The 24970-nt window shown below is 36.9% G+C and overlaps 2 protein-coding genes across 3 annotated transcripts in view; both read left to right on the top strand.

Moving 5' to 3' along the window:
* appa (amyloid beta (A4) precursor protein a) overlaps window positions 1-7421 on the top strand; it is a 48520-nt gene extending 41099 nt beyond the window's left edge. For both annotated transcript variants that reach the window (XM_033615699.2, XM_033615698.2), the window contains 3 exons: window positions 1179-1270; window positions 4494-4640; window positions 4975-7421. In XM_033615699.2, coding sequence (XP_033471590.1) covers window positions 1179-1270; window positions 4494-4640; window positions 4975-5076 — 341 coding nt within the window. In that variant the 3' untranslated portion in view covers window positions 5077-7421. The remainder of the gene's footprint in view (window positions 1-1178; window positions 1271-4493; window positions 4641-4974) is intronic.
* Window positions 7422-18457: 11036 nt separating this feature from the next.
* On the top strand, window positions 18458-20257 carry atp5pf (ATP synthase peripheral stalk subunit F6). The gene is made up of 4 exons (XM_033616144.2): window positions 18458-18556; window positions 19103-19272; window positions 19366-19490; window positions 20152-20257. The coding sequence occupies exons 2-4, from the start codon at window positions 19103-19105 to the stop codon at window positions 20178-20180; spliced, it is 324 nt and encodes a 107-aa protein (XP_033472035.1). The 5' UTR covers window positions 18458-18556; the 3' UTR covers window positions 20181-20257.
* The last annotated feature ends 4713 nt before the right edge of the window (window positions 20258-24970 follow it).

The raw sequence follows: 24970 nt of genomic DNA, 5'->3' as shown, positions 1-24970 counted from the left end.
AACCCTGGTGTGGTTCGCTTACAGTGGGAAATGCAAACGGACTATCCAGCGAACCAAAGAGAGGAAGTGAACCAAAGATGGCCAATCGATGAGCCAGGTTTTCTTCTTCCAAGCGCTTTTTTTCTTCCTGGTCAGTGGTCATTTCGGGCAATACCGCCCCCAACCAAGCAGCTGTTGTAACTGCGTGATGTTGTCCAGGCGGTTTGGTCCACTTTAAAAAGTGCAGCGTGAAAGTGAACTGAACCAAATGAAGGTGTGAAATTTTTTTGGCATTCCCCGCACGATCAAACCGAGTCTCCCGGACTATCCTAGTGTGAATGCGCCCATAGATTCTCTATTATCCTCCGAGACTTTTCCTTTTTTGGATTTCAAATCTACAGCTAGTCAAGCTAGCGAAAGTTGAGACAAATCACCGCCAATGAAAAGTTAAAACATGGGCTCATATGGTGGTTAGCACTGATAACGGGACAGTGGCAGTGCAGAAGCAAAGCACCCACCCTTCATTTTCCCTTGGTTAACATTGTTAGCTCTGTTAGCATTGTTGTTTAGTGCTATTTATGGAGTTAGCACTGTTAGCTGCTAGCTGCTCGCTCAGAATTTCATAGAGCCCTTTTAATTTAATACCTAAAAGAAAAGGTGCCAGATTTAAAAGTGGTCCTAACATAACATTTAGCAGTATATGATGTCATCTGGTTTGCTTGCAATGGTTGCCATGGGAACACACACTGTAGAGAATGTATGTACATTGCCTTTCGCAGCCTCCAGGCTAACATGACCTATGTGTTCAGGTGAGGCAACGTCACCTCTTAAAGTACGTCACAGGACGGTTCTGAAGTCGAGGCTCAAAGTAAAGTCAGGACAGTATTTTTCCACCGTCTCTCCTTCCCTCAGCCATTATTTGCGCACAGCAAGCTCCACTTGACCTCCATTAAAGCACCAGCTGTGGCTGTCAGGAGATTTGTGATGCAGCTGCAGGGACTATGTGTACCATACTGTATACGCAGCCCTATATACGTGCTGCATTCAATTCATACTGCCGTTACACCCAACACTCAGCTGTCCTTCCCGCTTTAGCAAGTGAGTTTGATCTCAGCAAGTGTGTGTATGTGTGTGTGAGCAGGAGAAAGCGGCTGAGTGTCACCATCCATAATAGATAGTACTTTTCCTTCCCTTGCCAGTGACTGGAATGAAGATGGAGGCTATTCCCGAGCTGCGGATGGAGACGGAGGACAGACAGAGCACTGAATATGAAGTTCACCACCAGAAACTGGTAAACAAACACACACACGCAGACTCATTTGATATTCACAGATCCATTTATACACACAGACTCATTAATAACCAGAGCGGCAGATACAACACACGTGAAATGTATTTACCGACACACTCAAGCTGGCACGCTGCCCTCTCTTTTCCATAAGTACACACACACTGTCAGATCCGTGTCTCCGCTTTGTCCTCATGGTAAACTCCCAAGGTTGTCACCATGGAGACAGGTGTCCATGGAGACAACCGCAATAATGCATGCGTCGCACTGTGTAAAACCCACTGTCCTTTGATCAGAGTTGCGTCTGTATGTGTAAGAACACTCCTGGTCATATTATGCGCTAACCCGATTGTGCATTCATTCATTAATCTCATCCAGTATTGTAATACCTGCACAAAAACCTCAATCCATCCTCATTCAAACCCAAATCCGTGCACCTTATTCCTCTCACCTAAAGACTTTAATCTCTTAATCCCTACATTTTATTACATATCACATTTCTTGCATTCACAATGAGCAGTCAGTGTGTCAGGCTGCCTCCTTGAGTCAACGCCTTAATTTGATATTCGCCGTAACCCCAATCAGCGCTCTGCAGGATTATTCAGACGGACGCTCAGCAGCCTGAAATTAAGTCCCTACTCGCCGCAGCGTTTGACACAAGCATGGGTAGCGGCGATGAGATGTCAAGATGTGTTTCCGTTAGATTATCTGCAGTTTAGTGGCGGTGCGAAGTTAGCGCCGAGGCTTCTGTCCCATTATCCCCGCTGGTGTCAGCACAGGTAGATAATCAGGACTTGTTTTTCTCCCCTCTGAAGACACCGTTTGTGTCTATTTATTTTGGGTTCTGCGTGAAAACTGAGCTCCACAAAGCAGCCTGATCTGTGACAGAGAGGCTGAGGCATTTGTGTTTTTTAATCACGTGTCTTAGTATTGTGTTGGAGCTGAGTCATACTGCATCAGTGTTGCTTTATGTCGTGCTGTGCTTTCTGTACATCACCTGACGGCCTGGCTTAATGTCTCCACCAGGAAATTATACTTAAAAAGTACCTTGATAGGACAGAATAGAAATTCAGCTGTCGGCAACAACACAGTGGTGTTAAAATAGACATAAAATAAAATAAATTAAAATAATTGCATAAATAGAAATTAAAAATCAAATTAAATGAAAATAAATGTGCCCATTCCACAGTCCAGTCCGTAATGTCCGTGTGTCCTTAATGTACAGCGTCTTTGCATTGTATGGAAGACAATTTTCGCCAGTGTTAAGAAAAAAGATCCTGTAAATCATTTTATTGAGAATTTTCTCAAAATAATTAAATGTTATCTCAAAAATGATGTTAGTATTTAAAAATAAAAAGAAACTTTCTCAAAATTGTATTTGAAAATGATGAAAACGTTCTCAAAAATAATGATTTAGTATCTCAATAATAATAAAATCTTCTCAAAATGTTGTATCTCAAAATAAATATAATACAGACTAAAAATAATTAGCAGGTATCTCAAAATAATGATTTATTTAACTGAAATAATTATTAGTAATAATTATTATTAGTATTTCAAAATAATGACTTATCTTTAAAAAATGTATCTCAAAATACTAAATAACTTTATTAAAATAGTGACATAGTATCTCAGTAATAATAATAATAAAAAAACATTCTCAAAATAATGGGAAGACTTTATTAAAATAAGGACTGTGTATCTCAAAATAACGATTTATTTTCCCCAAATAATTAAAAACTTTATTAAAGTAATTGCTTAGAATCTCAAAATGATGTCTTAGTTTCTCAAAATAAAAAAATAAAGAACTAATAATAATAATAATAATAATAATAATAATAATAATAATAATAATAATTAGCAGGTATCTCAAAAAAATCATTTACTTTTCCCAAAATAATGAGAAATTTTATTAAAATAATGACTTATCTTTAAAAAATACTAAATAACTTTTTAAAAATAATGACTTAGTATCTCAAAATGAAAAAAATAAAAAATATATCAAAATAATGATTTACATTTCCCAAAATAATGAAAAACGAATGACTTATCTTTGAAAAAATGACACATCTCGAATAACTTTCTTAAGATAGTGACATAGTATCTCAACAATAATAAATAAAAACTCTCAGAATAATGACGTTGTATCTCAAAATTAAAATAGAAAAATAAAGATAATAATAATTAGCTGGTCTCTCAAAATAATGACTTACTTTATTAAAATAATTACTTAATATCTCAAAATAGGGACATAGTATCTCAATAATAATTAAAAAAAACTTTCTCAAAATAATGACGTATCTCAAAATAAAAAATACAAAATATATCAAAATAATTGGCAGGTATCTCAAAATAATGATTCACTTTCCCAAAATAATAAAAAACTTTATTAGAATAATTATGTAGTATCTCAAAATAAAAATAGAAATCATCTAAATAATTAGCAGGTATCTCAAAATAAAAAATAAATAAATAAATAAAAATAATTGGTATCTAAAAATAATGATTAACTTTTGCCAAAATAAGGTAAAACTGTATTAAAATAATGACTTAGTATCTCAAAAAGTTACTTTTATCTGTAAAAAGTTATGTATGTCAAAATACTGAATAACTTTCTCATGACTTTGCATCTCAAAATAATTGGAAACGATACTAAGTCATTATTTCTGTTTTATTTTGAGATAAGCAAGTTATTATGTCAAGAACATTTCTCATTTTCTTAAGATACTAAGTCATTATTTTGAGAAAGTTTTTCATTAAAATGACTTCATCACACTGGCTCTAATGGGCTTCCATATTCTTTGTCCCCCAGCAGTTATGTTCAGGCTAAATGTGACTCTGTAATGATGCAGTTTTACAAAGACATAAAGAAGTACATGTGAGGAGCAGGTGTAATTACACACAGCAGGCACTGCAGAATGATTTGGGGAGATGGAAATGGACACAAATGACACGCGTTTCCTCCTTCACTGATATTCAGACACTTCGGAGATAAAAAGGTAGAGCTCAGAGGATCCCTGGGCAGGTAACATGCAAACCATCTCAAAGCACAATTAACTCTGAGCCCCGCTGTGCCGAAACTACACTCATTACTCAGCAGCGTCAGCAACAACGCATCGTTTCCATGGTGTCTCTGCCCCGGCTATATTAAAACCATCACGCTCGGTGTAATTGGTCGTGTCACTGACAGGTCGTCTGACGGCGATCTGCCCTTCAACTCCCACAGGTCTTCTTCGCCGAGGATGTGGGCTCCAACAAGGGCGCCATCATCGGGCTGATGGTCGGCGGTGTCGTCATAGCAACCGTGATCGTCATCACCTTGGTGATGCTGAGGAAGAAGCAGTACACCTCCATCCACCATGGAGTCATCGAGGTGGGAAACAGCTGACCTGTGTGTGTGTGTGTGTGTGTGTGTGTGTGTGCGCACAAGCTGTTCTATAGGGCGGTCAGTGTGGTGTGTGTGGGGGATGGTGAGCACATAAGTGTCTGAAAAAGACTTGAATGTAGAGTTTCCTTTTTCCAATTATCCTCATTTATCACTTCACAACTTTCATTAGCAGCTAAATTAAAAAACACGTAGCTGTGGCTTCCTTTTTGTGAATTACTCTAAATAACATCACATCCAGGAAGCATTAAAAAGGCCTTAAAATGCCGATTGTCCTCACCATATGAGCGTGTGTGTAACCCTCTCCCTGGCTCCCCTCCAGGTCGACGCCGCCGTCACCCCCGAGGAGCGCCACCTGTCCAAGATGCAGCAGAACGGTTACGAGAACCCAACCTACAAGTTCTTTGAGCAGATGCAGAACTGAAATGTCACATGTAAACACACACACACATAAAAAGACACACACACACACACACACACACACACACACACACCTCCTCCCACACATCAAGCACCCCCCCCCTCTCCTCCCCTCCCGTTCCCTTCGTCTAGTCCCACGTCTCCAGGAGGCAGTGTGGCTTAGATCTTTGACTGAAATAGTCAGTCACAAGCATACGGAGCGACTGTAGCCAGCTTTCATTCCTGCCTGGGCGGACACCGCGGCCGAGTTTGCACCACGTTTGTTCACTTTACCGGAGCGAGACGCCTTTTAATTAAAGAAAGGCGTTTTTATACGTTGCTCCATCTGGGCCTGCTGATGTATGGGGGGGGAAAAAGGCCCTGCCCAGTGCAGCGAAACAAACCCACTGTTGGGGAAGCGCCTTCTCTCCACGCTGATTCAGGGCCAGTGTATAGTTTTTTGGCGTGGGGCGGTTTTAGTTGTGTGAGGCATATCTGACCACTGATCAGTGGGGTTGTAGGCGCACGCTGACCCTGGGCGTCATTTACAAAAATCGGTCGCAGAATCATCATCTCAAATCATTCTTCAACATGCGGACGTTTGTTTTTGTCATGAAATACAAGCTGGAATCCTGATTTCTCTAAATGAAGCCCAGTGTTTCCCCACAAACTGCACCACTACTGCACTCTACAGTCTACACTGGAGTACCCCCTCCTCCTCCTCCTCCTCCTCCCACTCCTCCTCCTCCCACTCCTCCATCCCTCCCTCCATCCTCTTTTCTTTGCGCATTCTTACGACAGCTGGGCTGTGCTACGTCACATAAGGCTCTTAAGGATATCTGGAGATGCTGGTGATAACGAACATGTCGATGACGATGGTAGTAATTATGTATTCTGAACGAGCTGTTTTTATTTCCGATTTTTTTTTCTTTCTCTTTTCGTTTCCAGTTTTGTTTTTCAAAAAAGAGTGAAAATGGAGAAAAAAAACAAACAAACAAGTCAACCGATGTAAAGTCCTTTTTTTAAATTGCGTGTAATGTTACTGAAGTAATGCTGAAGTCTTAGCTGTTCCTATGTAGTGCATGACAACAATGACAATGGGATTTGGAAAAACAAGGAAAAAAAAAAGAACCCAAGATCTTAACGCTGCTCTCTCTCGAGAACCTTTCTCACGTATAGATTGTCATTCTAGCAAGATTGTACATTTAGTATCTTCTCGTGATCACGTGACTTCAAACGATGATAAAATATATATAAATCTAGATGAACGGGCTCTGCTTTGATATCATGTAAAATACACATTTAAGAAGAGATCTGTGATTTTGGAATTTAAGTGTGTTCCTTGTTTCTTTTTATTATTTTTAAACCACGCTGCGTTCCTGAAGCTTACAGGAGGGGGGCTGGCTTCATCTCTGTTTGTATATTGTTCTCAGTCATTGAAATATATTGTGTTAAAATCCTTATATGTAGGGGCTCTCACAAATCATACCCCTTTTTAATTTTACTTTTTGTTCAGTTCATGTGATGTTCTGAAAAGGACATGTTGTGGGTGTGAAGGTTAGAGGGAGCGGGAACCCGGCGCGGGAGGATGGGTTAGGATTATCTCTGCGTGTATGTGTTTTGTCATTTTCAGTCTGGTGTTTCGTCCAGTCGTGAGCCGACGCCGTCTATTTTTTTTGGTAATCATTTTGCAGATAGAACAAGTGAAGTGCTGAGAGGAGGAGGAGGAGGAGGAAGGAGGGCGAGGTAGAGAGGAAATGACTTGCAGTTCCGGATGGACAGCCAGCCAGGCAGGCAGCCTGTATATATAATGGATTTTCACTCCCCAGCACCTCCCTTCCCCTCCCTCCCTCGCCTTCCCTTCCCTTCAGGCATGCTGCTCACCTCTCTGCCATCAACGCACACTTGACTCCTCAGAGGCAGAGCACCGTCGCCTGTGTATAGATGATAGGCGTTCACCATTGAGAGAGCTGACAGGCAGGGATGAAATATTAGTCTCGGCGTCGAAAGGCAAGAATCTCCCGTTCATCTTCATACAGTCAGCTCATGTTAAAGGTTTGTCACCATCTCAAAACACTGAAAGAAGTACAGTGTGACCTCTCACTCTGTTAATGACGAGGAAGATCTGTGAGGAAGTGGTGTCGATATGGAGGCTGCAGTGGGGTGGGTCCTTGGTTTTCAGAGTGTGCTCATTAGAAGCCCAACAGAGGGCAGTAGAGTAGAAGAGGAAGCAGGATTTTCTTTCTTTTTTTTCTGTGGGTTATATATTGGTTTTGTTTTCCACTGTGTAATATTGTGCAGGCCATTTGCATTGACTGGGAAAACGCTTTCTACACTGTATTCCATAATAAAGTTTTGAATGTACATACAGATGCCGTGTCTGTGTTTTTATTTGTATTTTTTTTATCATGTTTGATGCACACCTGGTTTCTTCCTGCATCGTTTTTTTTTATTCTAATGATTTGTCTATTTTTGGTGTTACATATTAGACAAATAATGATAATGTGAAAAGTCTTTATGATTATGCATTTTATTTTCCTTCCCTTCATATACGGGGGTCAGAGGTCAGTGTCAGACAGGAAACAAGCAAAAAAGTCATTGTATAGTAGCATTAGATAGATAGATAGATAGATAGATAGATAGATAGATAGATAGATAGATAGATAGAACAACCTTTTTCGACATAGACTATGAATTTTTTAAAATTAGTTATAGGTGGACTATTTTTGTAATTCTTGTCTAAGGAAGCAAGAGAGAATCTTCAAGGGGGCACACTCCAGTGTCTCCAATTCGTTCGTTCAGCGAGGTAAAGGACTGCTTTGAATGTTAGAGGATCAGTCTGAAGGAGAAAGTCAAAAGTTGTAAGGAACACAGCTAAAGTGTCTCTGGCCTGGTGGCTCAGTCAGTTAGAGGACCGGTTCAAAGTTCTTAGGTTTAATGTTCGATTCTCGTCCAGGGCAGCTGAATTTTAAAGGCCACTGTCCAGAGGAGAGAATGAAAGGCTCCGTGAAACACAATAGAAGTGTGAGCTGGAATAGCTCAGGCTGTTACAGTACTACTTGGGAATCCAGAGGATGAAAGTTGGATCCTTATCTGGCACAGGTGAATTTTTTAAAGGCTGCTGTCCAGAGGAAAGAGTTGAAGGCTCTGTGACACACAGTGAAGTGTACAGTATGTTGAAAAAACTCATAGTATGGTATGTCTTTAAATCAGAGTTTGCTTCTGTGCATTGATGGCTCTTTTTTAATCTGCTTCTGCATTATGTTGAGGCTCTATCTATCTATCTATCTATCTATCTATCTATCTATCTATCTATCTATCTATCTATCTATCTATCTATCTATCTATCCGGGGCAGGTGAATTTTAAAGTCCAATGCCCAAATGAAAAGGTTAATTGCGCCTGGAGAAAAGGTATATGTACAGCAGTAGTTTAACTCAGTGGTTAAGGATACTTGCCTTAGTGCGGGAGACTGGGGTTCAAATCTGCTCAGCTTGATGGTTTGATCCTTATCCAGGCCAGGTGAATTTATAAAGTCCAACGCCCAAATAAAAAGGTTAAATGCGCCCGGAGAAAAGCCCATATGTGTAGGCAGGATAACTCAGTGGTTAAGGCAACTGGCCTTAGTGTGGGAGACTGGGGTTCAAATCTGCTCAGGTTGATGGTTTGATCCTTATCCAGGGTAGGTGAATTTATAAAGTCCAACGCCCAAATAAAAAGGCTAAATGCGCCTGGAGAAAAGGTGATATGTGTAGGCAGGATAACTCAGTGGTTAAGGCAACTGGCCTTAGTGCGGGAGACTGGGGTTCAAATCTGCTCAGGTTGATGGTTTGATCCTTATCCAGGGCAGGTGAATTTATAAAGTCCAACGCCCAAATAAAAAGGCTAAATGCGCCCGGAGAAAAGGCCATACGTGTAGCAGCAGGATAGCTCAGTGGTTAAGGCAACTGACCTTAGTGCGGGAGACTGGGGTTCAAATCTCCTCAGGTTGATGGTTTGATCCTTATCCAGGGCAGGTGAATTTATAAAGTCCAACGCCCAAATAAAAAGGATAAATGCGCCCGGAGAAAAGGCCATTTGTGTAGCAGCAGGATAGCTCAGTGGGTAAGACTACTGGCCTTAGTGCGGGAGACTGGGGTTCAAATCTGATGCTACCATATGCACGTCATGGCACGGCATGGGGGAGCCAGGACGCCAGGAAAAGTGGGGATGTCATCATCCCCCACATTGAGTAAATGATTAATGTACACTATGAAAACTTTAACAATAACTAATTGGACATCTAGGACAAACAGGATGGTGAGCGTGGCATGCAGGTGGCTAGGACTGGGGTAACAGGTGAAGGTGGCTAGGATGGCAGGATAGATAGATAGAAAGGTAGCAAGGCCTAGGATAGGAAGGTGTAACAGGAAAGGTAGGTTACTGTTTTTTTCAAATGTTTTTTGACTTTAAACTTGTTTAATACATGTTTAAGAATGTTTAAGAAAGAAAATGTTAAGTTAAAGTAAAGTAAAAAGAAAATGTCTAAAAATGTTTAAGAAACACAGACGCAGTCAAACATTTTCTTGCGTCTTTAAACATTTTCTGTGTCTGTGTTTCTTAAGCATTTTTAGACAACTTAAACTTAACTTTCTTTAAAATGTCAAATAACAGTTTTAAAAAAAAAAAAAAAAACATTTTAAAAAAGTTAACCTTCCTATTACACCTTCCTACACCTAGCTACCTTCCTTTCTATCCATCCTGCCATCCAGTCCACCCTATTACCCCAGTCCTAGCCACCTTCATGCCACATTCATGCCCAAGGCCCAACCATCCTTTCCTGCCCTCCTGTTTGTCCTAGATTACAATAGTTTATTAGCATTACAGGTTACTGTTAAACTTTTTATAGTGAAGTGTGCATTAATCATTAACTCAATGTGGGGGGATGATGACATCCCCACTTTTCCTGGCGTCCTGGCTCCCCCATGCCGTGCCATGACGTGCATATGGTAGCATCAGATTTGAACCCCAGTCTCCCGCACTAAGGCCAGTAGTCTTACCCACTGAGCTATCCTGCTGCTACACATATTGCCTTTTCTCCAGGCGCATTTATCCTTTTTATTTGGGCGTTGGACTTTATAAATTCATCTGCCCTGGATAAGGATCAAACCATCAACCTGAGCAGATTTGAACCCCAGTCTCTCACACTAAGGTCAGTTGCCTTAACCACTGGGCTATCCTGCTGCTACACAAATCACCTTTTCTCCGGGTGCATTTAGCCTTTTTATTTGGGCGTTGGACTTTATAAATTCACCTGCCCTGGATAAGGATTAAACCATCAACTTGACCAGATTTGAACCCCAGTCTCCCGCAGTAAGGTCAGTTGCCTTAACCACTGAGTTATCCTGGCTACACATATGGGCTTTTCTCCGGGCGCATTTAGCCTTTTTATTTGGGCGTTGGCCTTTATAAATTCACCTGCCCTGGATAAGGATCAAACCTCTGATTTCAGAATACCCAAGCAGTGCTTTAACAGCCTGAGCTATTCCACCTCACACTTCCACTGTGTTTCACTGAGTCATTCATTGTCTCCTCTGGACAGCAGCCTTTAAAATTCACTCGCCCTGGATAAGGATCGAACTTCAAATCTCAGAATACCCAAACAGCACTTTAACAGCCTGAGCTATTCCATTTCACACTTTAATTGTGTTTTACGGAGCCTTTCACTGTCTCCTCTGGATAGCAGCCTTTAAAATTCACCTGCCCTGGATAAGGATCAAAACTCAGATCTCAGAATACCCAAGCAGCTCTTTAACAGCCTGAGCTATTGCACCTCATGTTTCCACTCTGTGTCACGGGGCCTTCATCTCTCTCCTCTGGACAGTGGCCTTTAAAATTTAGCTACCCTGGATAAGGATCGAACTTCCGAACAGCCAAGCAGCGCTTTATCAGCCTGAGCTATTCCACCTCATGCTTCTATTGTGTTTCACGGAGCCTTTCATTCTCTCCTCTGGACAGTGGCCTTTAAAATCCCCCTGCCATGGACTAGGATCAAACTTTGAACCTAAGGACTTCCAACCAGTCCTCTTCTAGTCTGAGCTACCAGGCCAGAGAGACTTTGTGTGTGTTTCTTGGACATTTTAACTTTCTCCTGCAGACATCAGCTTGCAAAAGGGAGTGGAGTGGAGACACATGAGTATCTCTCTTGGACAAAGGCATTCAAAAGTCAGCTGTTAAGGTGTCCTAACGGGGGATTATTTGGAGACAGCTGTTCAGAAGGCTGGCTCTCTGCTTTCAATACATAGGCTTAAACTCCATTAACCTGTCAACATCATCATTATGAGGATGTTTTCAATCTTGACTTGTCCTGAGGGGGACATGAATACCAGTATTACATTTCATGGCAGTCCACACAGTACATGGAAATATACAGACAAAAAGCACACACTTAATTTGGACAAAGGCATGCAAAATTGACCAAGCATCAACTAGTATTGAACCCACAACATCAGAATCTATTAACTGTCCTCTAACACTGTGAGCCATAGAATTAGACAGCTTTTCTGTCTTTTCTCTGAGTGTTGACTGTGATCTATCTAATCCAGAAAAAAAGTTTACCTTTACCAGTTATCTGGTTTGGACTTAGATAGTTGACTTTGGGAAGAAGCAGGGACCTTAATGTCAACAGGTCCTCAGTGTAGAGGGTGGATAGCTTCAAGTACCGTGGTGTCCACGTCACTGGCAGCCTGACCTGGGTTTTGCATACTGTTCCACCTCAGACGCTTTAAGAAACTCCAGCAATATCCAGATATCCCCTCCAATGAGGAATTTCTAGTTTTACACCATAACACTATACTATGACTTGTTATCACATTTAATGACACACTATACTATGACTTGTTATCACATTTAATGACACACTACACTATGACTTTTTAATCACATTTAATGACACACTACACTATGACTTGTTATCACATTTTTATGACACACTATACTATGACTTTTTAATCACATTTAATGACACACTACACTATGACTTGTTATCACATTTTTATGACACACTATACTATGACTTTTTAATCACATTTAATGACACACTACACTATGACTTGTTATCACATTTTTATGACATACTATACTATGACTTTTTAATCACATTTAATGACACACTATACTATGACTTTTTAATCACATTTAATGACACACTATACTATGACTTGTTATCACATTTAATGACACACTACACTATGACTTGTTATCACATTTTTATGACATACTACACTATGACTTGTTATCACATTTAATGACACACTATACTATGACTTGTTATCACATTGTTATGACACACTACACTATGACTTTTTAATCACATTTAATGACACACTACATTATGACTTGTTATCACATTTAATGACACACTATACTATGACTTTTTAATCACATTTAATGACACTACACTATGACTTGTTATCACATTTAATGACACTATACTATGACTTGTTATCACATTTTATGACACACTACACTATGACTTTTTAATCACATTTAATGACACTATACTATGACTTGTTATCACATTTAATGACACACTACACTATGACTTTTTAATCACATTTAATGACACTACACTATGACTTGTTATCACATTTAATGACACACTATACTATGACTTGTTATCACATTTTATGACACACTACACTATGACTTTTTAATCACATTTAATGACACTATACTATGACTTGTTATCACATTTTTATGACATACTATACTATGACTTGTTATCACATTTAATGACACAATATACTATGACTTGTTATCACATTTAATGACATACTATACTATGACTTGTTATCACATTTTTATGACACACTATACTATGACTTGTTATCACATTTTTATGACATACTATACTATGACTTGTTATCACATTTTTATGACACACTATACTATGACTTGTTATCACATTTTTATGACACACTATACTATGACTTTTTATCACATTTAATGACACTACACTATGACGTATCACATTTTTATGACATACTATACTATGACTTTATCACATTTTTATGACACACTATACTATGACTTGTTATCACATTTAATGACATAATATACTATGACTTTTTAATCACATTTAATGACACACTACACTATGACGTATCACATTTTTATGACATACTATACTATGACTTGTTATCACATTTAATGACACACTATACTATGACTTATCACATTTTTATGACATACTACACTATGACTTGTTATCACATTTAATGACATACTATACTATGACTTGTTATCACATTTTTATGACATACTATACTATGACTTATCACATTTTTATGACACACTATACTATGACTTGTTATCACATTTTTATGACACACTATACTATGACTTTTTATCACATTTAATGACACACTACACTATGACGTATCACATTTTTATGACACACTATACTATGACTTGTTATCACATTTAATGACACACTATACTATGACTTTTTATTACATTTAATGACACACTACACTATGACGTATCACATTTTTATGACATACTATACTATGACTTGTTATCACATTTAATGACATACTACACTATGACTTGTTATCACATTTTTATGACACACTATACTATGACTGTTCATCACATTTAATGACATAATATACTATGACTTGTTATCACATTTAATGACATACTATACTATGACTTGTTATCACATTTTTATGACATACTATACTATGACTTGTTATCACATTTTTATGACACACTACTATGACTTGTTATCACATTTTTATGACACACTATACTATGACTTTTTATCACATTTAATGACACACTATACTATGACTTTTTATCACATTTAATGACACACTATACTATGACTTTTTATCACATTTAATGACACACTATACTATGACTTGTTATCACATTTAATGACATAATATACTATGACTTGTTATCACATTTTTATGACACACTATACTATGACTTGTTATCACATTTTTATGACACACTATACTGACTTTTTATCACATTTAATGACACACTATACTATGACTTTTTATCACATTTAATGACACACTATACTATGACTTGTTATCACATTTTTATGACATACTATACTATGACTTGTTATCACATTTAATGACATACTATACTATGACTTGTTATCACATTTTTATGACATACTATACTATGACTTGTTATCACATTTAATGACATAATATACTATGACTTATCACATTTTTATGACACACTATACTATGACTTGTTATCACATTTTTATGACACACTATACTATGGCTTTTTATCACATTTAATGACACACTACACTATGACGTATCACATTTTTATGACATACTATACTATGACTTGTTATCACATTTAATGACATACTACACTATGACTTGTTATCACATTTTTATGACACACTATTATGACTGTTCATCACATTTAATGACATAATATACTATGACTTGTTATCACATTTAATGACATACTATACTATGACTTGTTATCACATTTTTATGACACACTATACTATGACTTGTTATCACATTTTTATGACACACTATACTATGGCTTTTTATCACATTTAATGACACACTACACTATGACGTATCACATTTTTATGACATACTATACTATGACTTGTTATCACATTTAATGACATACTACACTATGACTTGTTATCACATTTTTATGACACACTATACTATGACTGTTCATCACATTTAATGACATAATATACTATGACTTGTTATCACATTTAATGACATACTATACTATGACTTGTTATCACATTTTTATGACATACTATACTATAACTTGTTATCACATTTAATGACATAATATACTATGACTTGTTATCACATTTAATGACATAATATACTATGACTTGTTATCACATTTTTATGACACACTATACTATGACTTGTTATCACATTTTTATGACACACTATACTGACTTTTTATCACATTTAATGACACACTATACTATGACTTTTTATCACATTTAATGACACACTATACTATGACTTGTTATCACATTTTTATGACATACTATACTATGACTTGTTATCACATTTAATGACATACTATACTATGACTTGTTATCACATTTTTATGACATACTATACTATGACTTGTTATCACATTTAATGACATAATATACTATGACTTATCACATTTTTATGACACACTATACTATGACTTGTTATCACATTTTTATGACACACTATACTATGGCTTTTTATCACATTTAATGACACACTACACTATGACGTATCACATTTTTATGACATACTATACTATGACTTGTTATCACATTTAATGACATACTACACTATGACTTGTTATCACATTTTTATGACACACTATACTATGACTGTTCATCACATTTAATGACATAATATACTATGACTTGTTATCACATTTAATGACATACTATACTATGACTTGTTATCACATTTTTATGACACACTATACTATGACTTGTTATCACATTTTTATGACACACTATACTATGGCTTTTTATCACATTTAATGACACACTACACTATGACGTATCACATTTTTATGACATACTATACTATGACTTGTTATCACATTTAATGACATACTACACTATGACTTGTTATCACATTTTTATGACACACTATACTATGACTGTTCATCACATTTAATGACATAATATACTATGACTTGTTATCACATTTAATGACATACTATACTATGACTTGTTATCACATTTTTATGACATACTATACTATAACTTGTTATCACATTTAATGACATAATATACTATGACTTGTTATCACATTTAATGACATAATATACTATGACTTGTTATCACATTTTTATGACACACTATACTATGACTTGTTATCACATTTTTATGACACACTATACTATGACTTTTTATCACATTTAATGACACACTATACTATGATGTATCACATTTTTATGACATACTATACTATGACTTTTTATCACATTTAATGACATACTATAGTATGACTTGTTATCACATTTAATGACACACTATACTATGACTTGTTATCACATTTTTATGACATACTATACTATGACTTGTTATCACATTTAATGACATAATATACTATGACTTGTTGTCACATTTAATGACATACTATACTATGACTTGTTATCACATTTTTATGACATACTATTACTTGTTATCACATTTAATGACATAATATACTATGACTTGTTATCACATTTAATGACACACTATACTATGACTTGTTATCACATTTTTATGACACACTATACTATGACATATCACATTTTTATGACATACTATACTATGACTTGTTATCACATTTAATGACATAATATACTATGACTTGTTATCACATTTAATGACACACTATACTATGACTTGTTATCACATTTTTATGACACACTATACTATGACTTGTTATCACATTTTTATGACATACTATACTATGACTTGTTATCACATTTAATGACATAATATACTATGACTTGTTGTCACATTTAATGACATACTATACTATGACTTGTTATCACATTTTTATGACATACTATACTGACTTTTTATCACATTTAATGACACACTATACTATGACTTTTTATCACATTTAATGACACACTATACTATGACTTGTTATCACATTTTTATGACATACTATACTATGACTTGTTATCACATTTAATGACATACTATACTATGACTTGTTATCACATTTTTATGACATACTATACTATGACTTGTTATCACATTTAATGACATAATATACTATGACTTGTTATCACATTTTTATGACACACTATACTATGACCTTTTTATCACATTTAATGACACACTACACTATGACGTATCACTTTTTTATGACATACTATACTATGACTTTTTATCACATTTTTGTGACATACTATACTATGACTTTTTATTCACATTTTTATGACATACTATACTATGCCTTTTTTAAATTACATTTTTATTATATATTGTCAAGTTAATGATTGTTTTCAGCCTCAATGCCTGCCTGAACTCGACCAGGCTTAGAAAACAACAGAGGACCCAGGACAACTCCACTCAGTTTCTTCTAGATTGAAACGATCAGCATTAGGTTGATAACCTCAAAGACAGAAAATAAATCATGTCAGTCAGTTTAATCAACACATTCATGTCTTCAATAACATAAACCACCACTGAATTTTAATCAAATTATTAATGATTAAATCAAAATATATTTTACATGTCAGATACTATTGTTAACATAATCAATTCCATGCTATACCACATACTTACTCAATGTGTTTTTTAAATAGCAGTGCTATTAGATAATATTCATATTCCTTTTAAATGATATTTGCGATAATCGTTAAATAATTTTTACTCTTTTAATTCCGAACAAGATCAACAAGTACTTGCAAGTGATAATCATAAGGCCCATTAACGAATTACTCACTCAATAAATCAAATACTTCCATGAACAATCATAAATGATGACTTTGTTTTCATAAACACACACACACACACACACACACACACACACACACACACACTATACTAAATATAATTTCCGAAGTCAAGTCAATAAATCAGTAAATAAACAATGAACTTTGAAATCAACGCCACATTCATACATTGTGTGAATGAAATGAAATTCCTATATCTACATGCAGCGGCGTCTTAAACTAGGTGAATGAATGAATGAATGAATGAATGAAACTACACGCCGCGCTCGCACGTTAGTTGTAAATCATTCTTATTTGCACTAGTGTCAAACGTATACAGATATACATACCAATGGCGTCTCTGTGGTCAAACAAAGGGAAAAACACAGGACGCGCACCTGCACGGTGACACTAATTTCATCTACAACACCGGAAGTTTAGGTCCCCACACCTAATCATCCCACCACAGCCTCTTTTTTGCGTACTACTTATATAGCGTAATTTTACATAATTTTATCAATACAAAAGAATGCGAAGAAAATAACAGTCTTTAAGTTTATGCCTTCACACATACTATAGGCTACTACTTATACATACTTTTTCAAGTTCATCATATAATGTCGTAAAAATGTAGTAAATTATCAAATAGCATGCCATAAAAAAATAAAATTAGCTATATTTGTAAAGCTACGTGTGTATGTGTTTATTATTTATTATTATCATTAATTAATTATTATTATTATACATATAATTAGTGTTCCAGGGGTTAATAAAATACCAATGTGACACTGAGTGTACACCATCTGTTAAGAAGAAGAAGAAGAAGAAGAAGAAGAAGAAGAAGAAGAAGAAATAAAATGGAAAAATAAATAAAAAAAACAATACCGCAGTTTAACAACATTTATTCACTAATGCTACAGTGGTCATGTGAGGTCAACATAAATATGCGCAGCGCTGCGCACAGCGGGCGCCATTTTGACGTCCGCGAACGCCTCACTTCATCACAACATTCCCACAATCCACCGCGGTCCTCCACATTTGGATCTTGTACTCTAAAGTGTCAAACCCAAGGTGAGTACTGCGGTTTTAAAGACACGCTGCCAAACATTGAACCATATTATATCTGTCATTACTGCACATACGCATAAACAAACGTTAATATATTGAGCGCGTGCCTTGTTAGCACGAGCTGCGCAGCACAATAGACGACAGAAGAGCAGTGTTCCAAAGCTGCGTCGCGTTAGCTACAAGCTACATTAGCATGTAAGCCTTAGCAGTTGTTATGCTAGGTGAATGAAGTTAACATTTCGCAGTAAGACAGATAGAAAGCGACATTATATGGCGTCGTTGTGACTTAACTAATGGAAGGCGACATGTAAGTTAGTTTTCCCGGCGTTGCTTATACTGTCAGACGTGTTTAGCATGTAGCTAACTCAATGTCATTCAGGTAACGTTGAGCTAACTTATGCTAACTTCAGTTGCTCCAGTTTTTCTGTGTAACGTAGTGGGGACAGACTGTGTCCCGTTCAAAGCACGTTTTTGACAGGATGATACAGAGACAGAATCACAGCCTTATGTCCTGATAATAACATAACCCGAGGCATGTTGTCCCGTCAGATGGCACTTCACCGGTTATTCCAGCTGTCCTCCCTGCTGCGCTCCGCCGTGAGCCTGACCCTGCGCAGGAACATCGGCCTCTCTGCTGTGCTCTTCAACCGGGCCAAGGAGCTCGACCCGGTCCAGAAGCTGTTCCTGGACAAGATCCGGGACTACAACACCAAGAGCAAGTCAGTAGATAATGCACAACACTTATCACATCAATAGTTCCCCCCATGCTTACTTTGTATTAAATGGCATCTCCTCCACATCATCTCTCCCAGGACCTCAGGTGGCATTGTGGATGCAGGACCTGCGTATCAGAAGAACCTGTCTGAAGAAGTATCCAAGCTGCAGAGGCTATACGGTGGAGGAGACCTCACCAAGTTCCCTGATGTTAAATTCTCAGGTCAGTTTGGTCTTGTGTCTGCATTGTGTGTTTGTCTCCTGCCCTAATTGTGTCCTATCATCAGTATAATCAGCTAAAATTACATCTATACTGAGACCGTGTGCTCAGAAAACACATTGTTAGTTACGTCATTTTTCTCCAGGCCAGTGGCCTGATGTGCAGAGGAGCTGTCGAAGGACAAACTGACCCAGACAGTATATCGTAATTGTTGTAGTCCAGACTGATCCGAACAAGACTGTTTGCATTCAGATCTGTCCTCTGCCACAGAAAAGCCCTGACTTCAGATCAGCTACAGCACTGGAATGACAATTAGATGTGCTTAGAACAGCATGATTGTTTTTAATGACGTTACTTTCAAAGATTTCTCTGCTTTCACCATTTAACAGTTCCTCCTCATAAATATTTATTCCCTCTGCCACAAGAGACGCGCTGTGATTCGGGGTTTTGTCTGTGTCTATGTATAGCACACTGACAGTGACATTTATCAAACGAGACAATTTTCTTGTTGTGTTTGAAAATGGTTCTGGGAGCTTTTATTTTTGATCTCTGGCTAGTTGCTGGATTTCAAATCTCAAGTTGTTGAAACGTGTTGTACAGCTGCAGTTTGTCTCAGCTCACCAGCTACTATCACTAATTGTTCTTTTCTGTCTTTATTTTACAGAGCCCAAGCTCGATGAAGGCGCCAAGTGAATGCTTTCCATGTTGTAAATCTCCTACATGTCACAAATATGTTGTATTTAATAAAAAGATAGTGGGTTGAACCATGACAGGTGTCAATTTTTTATGCTAAAATTAGGCAGTTATTTCAGTTTGCATCATATTTATGTTTCTAAAGTGGCATAGATATACTCTGACTTTTTTATGAGGGGTTGGTATATGGTGTGACACCGAGGTGAGACACCTGCCTCGCTGCAGAGCAGTGTTCAAGACCAACGCACGACAAAACTGGTTTCTTAGTGAGTTAGTGCTGCAGTTTTTTTGCAGCTTTTAGGCACCAAACCTGGCTGTTTTTTCCACCAACTAGTGCCACAAAGAGCAGTTATTTTCCACCAAGACATCGCTGTGTTTGTCGCCATGATTCTCTGTTAATGAGTCAAAATATTTTCAGATACAGCCCAGTGCTCTGAGAGACATATCTACTGTGACTGATCCAAGGGTTTATACTCAACACTGCTCATGTAATTTGTTCGACCAATCATGCCCAGCTCAGCTCCAGTTAGTGTTAATTAAGACAGTAGGCCCCACTGTGCAGGCACAAGGTGAAACTAGTGCTGTTCATGGCGTGCTGCAAGGAAACTAAGTAACAAGTGACCTTTCTGTCAGAAACAGAGTTCAACAGAGAGACATTAATTAAACTCAACACTATGCACACGTGATTTTATGGAAAAATATGTGGTTAATTGCCATGACTGCACTGCTGCTGCCATGCACTGTGAATAGCTGCAGGTGTTAATATTTAAGGCTCGATGTGCATTCAGTCTGCTTGGATTGTAGCATTCAGGGAACATAAGGTGAACTACAGTGAATTTATATGCAGGTATTTGAAATTCATCGATGATAAATCCCAGTCAGGCAAATATTGGTTGACCTAGATGTGAACATTGCTGTCACTCTAAATCAGTCTTGAGCATTCATTATGAAAAGGTCATAAATGCATGTAAGCTCTCCAGGATTAATATTTGAAACCTAAAAATAGCGTCAGAAAGGCTACGTTTCCATCTGACCTGATGCCTAAAGTTTTAGAGATTGTGCAGTGAAGCTTAAACATGGAGCTAGTAAACAGCACGTGGCTGCATGTGGAGTCTGCCGGGAGGCCCTGGATGTTCTGTTAACAAACCTTGATCTTACCATTTCTGTTGATGTGGTTTAAGTGGTGAAGACTTAACTCAGATCTGTTAATTACAAGTAGCAGTACCACAGTGACAGGTGTAAGTCATGCGTTCAAAGTAAGTATTAGCAATTTTCACTTAAAGGGGTGGTTCAGGTTTTTTGATGTGGGGTTATATGGGGTGCTTATCCATAGATAATTTATTATCTGCCTATACCTACCTATTAAGTCGTAAATCTACAAGAAAAAAATCATAAATCCACAAAAGAATAAAGTCATTGATCTACAAGAATACAGTCGTAAATCTACAAGAATTAAGTCGTAAACCTACGGGAATAAAGTCGTTAATCTATGGGAATAAAGTCGCTAATCTAAGAATTTTTTTTTATAAATCCATGAGAATGAAGTCATAAATCTAAAAGAATAAAATCGTTAAGCAACGAGAATAATGTCGTAAATCTATGAGAATAAAGTTATAAATCTATGAGAATAAAATCGTTAATCTATGAGAATAAAGTCATAAATCTGCGAGAATAAAATCGTTAATCTACAAGAATAAAATCCTTAATCTATGAGAATAAAGTCATAAATCTGCGAGAATAAAATCGTTACTCCACGAGAATAAAGTCATCGATCTATGAGAATAAAATCGTTAATCTACGAGAATAAAGCCATAGATCTACGAGAATAAAGTTATAAATCTATGAGAATAAAATTATAAATCTGAGAATAAAATCGTTAATCTACAAGAATAAAGTCATAGATCTACGAGAATAAAGTCATAGATCTATGAGAATAAAGTTATAAATCTATGAGAATAAAGTTATAAATCTGAGAATAAAATCGTTAATCTACGAGAATAAAGTCATAGATCTACGAGAATAAGGTTATAAATCTACGAGAATGAAGTCATAAATCTATGAGAATAAAATCGTTAATCTACAAGAATAAAGTCAAAGATCTACGAGAATAAAGTTATAGATCTATGAGAATAAAGTTATAATTCTATGAGAATAAAATCATTAATCTACGAGAATGAAGTCATAAATCTACGAGAATAAAATCGTTAATCTACGAGAATAAAGTCATAGATCTACGAGAATAAAGTCATAGGTCTACGAGAATAAAGTCATAGGTCTACGAGAATAAAGTCATAGATCTATGAGAATAGAGTCATAGATCTACGAGAATAAAGTCATAGGTCTACGAGAATAAAGTCATAGATCTACGAGAATAAAGTCATAGGTCTACGAGAATAGAGTCATAGATCTACGAGAATAGTCATAGGTCTACGAGAATAAAGTCATAGATCTACGAGAATAGTCATAGATCTACGAGAATAAAGTTATAAATCTGAGAATAAAATCATTAATCTATGAGAATGAAGTCATAAATCTACGAGAATAAAATTGTTAATCTACAAGAATAAAGTCATAGATCTACGAGAATAAAGTCGTAAATCTACAGAGTATTACGAGATTAAAATTGTAATTTAGGAGAAAAGAAGTCACGAATTAAGACTGGAAAGTCGGGTAACATGGTATAAATAGTGACAAAGTGTGTACAAACAGTGACAGTAAATCACGGTGTGGTCGCAGGGCACGTCCCCCCTCAGTATTTAGAACATGTGCATTAGTCCCCCCCAGTAAAAACATGAAAGTTGCGGGAAATAAAATGTTTTGATGCTCAAAATTTTCTGGCAGAGACAAGAACCCCAAACCCCTATTTCATGTGTTCCCATCAAAGTTGAAACAAAGGTACATTTCCCTTTGAAATGTTGGGGATAATAAGTGAAGCATAAGTTAAGTACAAGTACCTCCACTTTAAACCTAAGTACAGTTATGGAGTAAATGTACTTTCCACCACAGGTTTGGTCAAATCCCGCTTAGTCCATACTGGCAGAATTTTTAAAAAAATCAAGCGTGGAGACCCGAGGAAGTCAAAGCATTTTACTTCTTGTGTTCACTCTTAAATATTAAACTGTAATTTGGGGACTGAACCCTTGCTCCCGTGCACTGAGCTAAAGCCGTCTGTCAACCTGTCTCCGATTCTACATGCCTGTCAGCAGCAAATGCACTTGAAAGATTAATGTATAGTCCTGCAAGCCGAGCCAGTGCGCCTCAGCGTTTCCCTCTGTGGGCGCACAGAGGAGTCTTTCAGCATGTGTGTGATGATTTGCAGATGAAGAAGATGCAGTTAGTTTAAGGAGTAAGGCGATACCAATGCAGTATGTCACAAAAACCAAACAGTTCATTGGCTTCAGTAGCAGACAGAAGTCATATTAATATGAACCTGTCAGTTAATTTCTTCCTGGGTTTTTTTTTTTTTTTTTTTTAAAAAAGTCTTATCTTAAAGGACAGTTCACCCCAAAATCAAAACTAAACTTTTTTCCTCTTGCCTGTGTTGTGAGCAGTTTCATGAAGGAACTATTTTCTTTCTACCAATCTACATTTACCAAAGGAAGCGTGCATCTACTGCTAGCTCTCCTAGCACCACTGAGCAAGCTAACGTTACAGTTCAGCCAAGGAGGACGCCATTACATTTTGCACTGTCACAAACCTCTCGTTCATGAGTAGATGCACACTTCCTTCTGCACTGTGTTCGGCAGAAAGAAAATAGTTCACAACAAGGTCTGTGGATTATCTTGAGTAACCGGGTCATGATTTCTGGAAAGAGACATTGCTGTTGAGTTTTTCCAAATGTATGTTCGTGGCGCTTTGAGCACCACAAGCCGAGCATCCTCTTGTTCGATTATATTGGAGAAAAGGACAACATCTCTATGGCCGATACCTCTGATACTTGACAACTTGCACCAAAACTATCTAGACTGACAAACAGCACTACAGGTAAGAGGAAAAATGTGTATTTCATTTGGGGTTTAACTGTCCCTTTAAGCTATAATAATATAATCATACAAAATTTCGAAACTTCAAGACTTTTAAGGACCCATAAACTCAACGTCAGCGAGCTAGCATACCGGACGGAGAGATGGAACGCTAGGAGAAAACGAAGAATCGTACATGATGATAAACGAAACATCACACATTAATGCATTTTACATTGAAAGCTACAGAAAATAAATTTGCTGCTATGTTACATCACGTGGAAGGTTATCAACAGAAGATTACTGCAACAAGTTCATTACACACAACAAAATTTGATGACCTTGCCGAAACTTTCAAAGATTTCTTGGAATTCCGTGACTTTTTCAAAACTTTCAAAGATTTCTTGGAATTCCGTGACTTTTTCAAAACTTTTAAAGATTTCTTGGAATTCCGTGACTTTTTCAAAACTTTCAAAGATTTCTTCGAATTCCGTGATTTTTTCAAAACTTTTTAAAGCTTTCTTGGAATTCTGTGACTTTTTCAAAACTTTCAAAGATTTCTTCGAATTCCGTGATTTTTTCAAAACTTTTTAAAGCTTTCTTGGAATTCTGTGACTTTTTCAAAACTTTCAAAGATTTCTTGGAATTCCGTGCCTTTTTCAAAACTTTCAAAGATTTCTTCGAATTCCGTGACTTTTCCAGGCCTGGAAAATGTGACTGTGAAATTCTATGGCTTGTCCAGGTTTTCCATGACCTTGGGAACCCTGATAATAATAATACATCATGTTGGTTTTATTTTGTATTAATAATCAAAATCAGCGAAGTAGT

The sequence above is a fragment of the Epinephelus lanceolatus genome, chromosome 24, assembly GCF_041903045.1.
Source record: "Epinephelus lanceolatus isolate andai-2023 chromosome 24, ASM4190304v1, whole genome shotgun sequence".
NCBI lineage: Eukaryota > Metazoa > Chordata > Actinopteri > Perciformes > Serranidae > Epinephelus > Epinephelus lanceolatus.
Note: the sequence above shows the minus strand (reverse complement) of the source record. Positions and strands in the feature narration are given on the sequence as shown.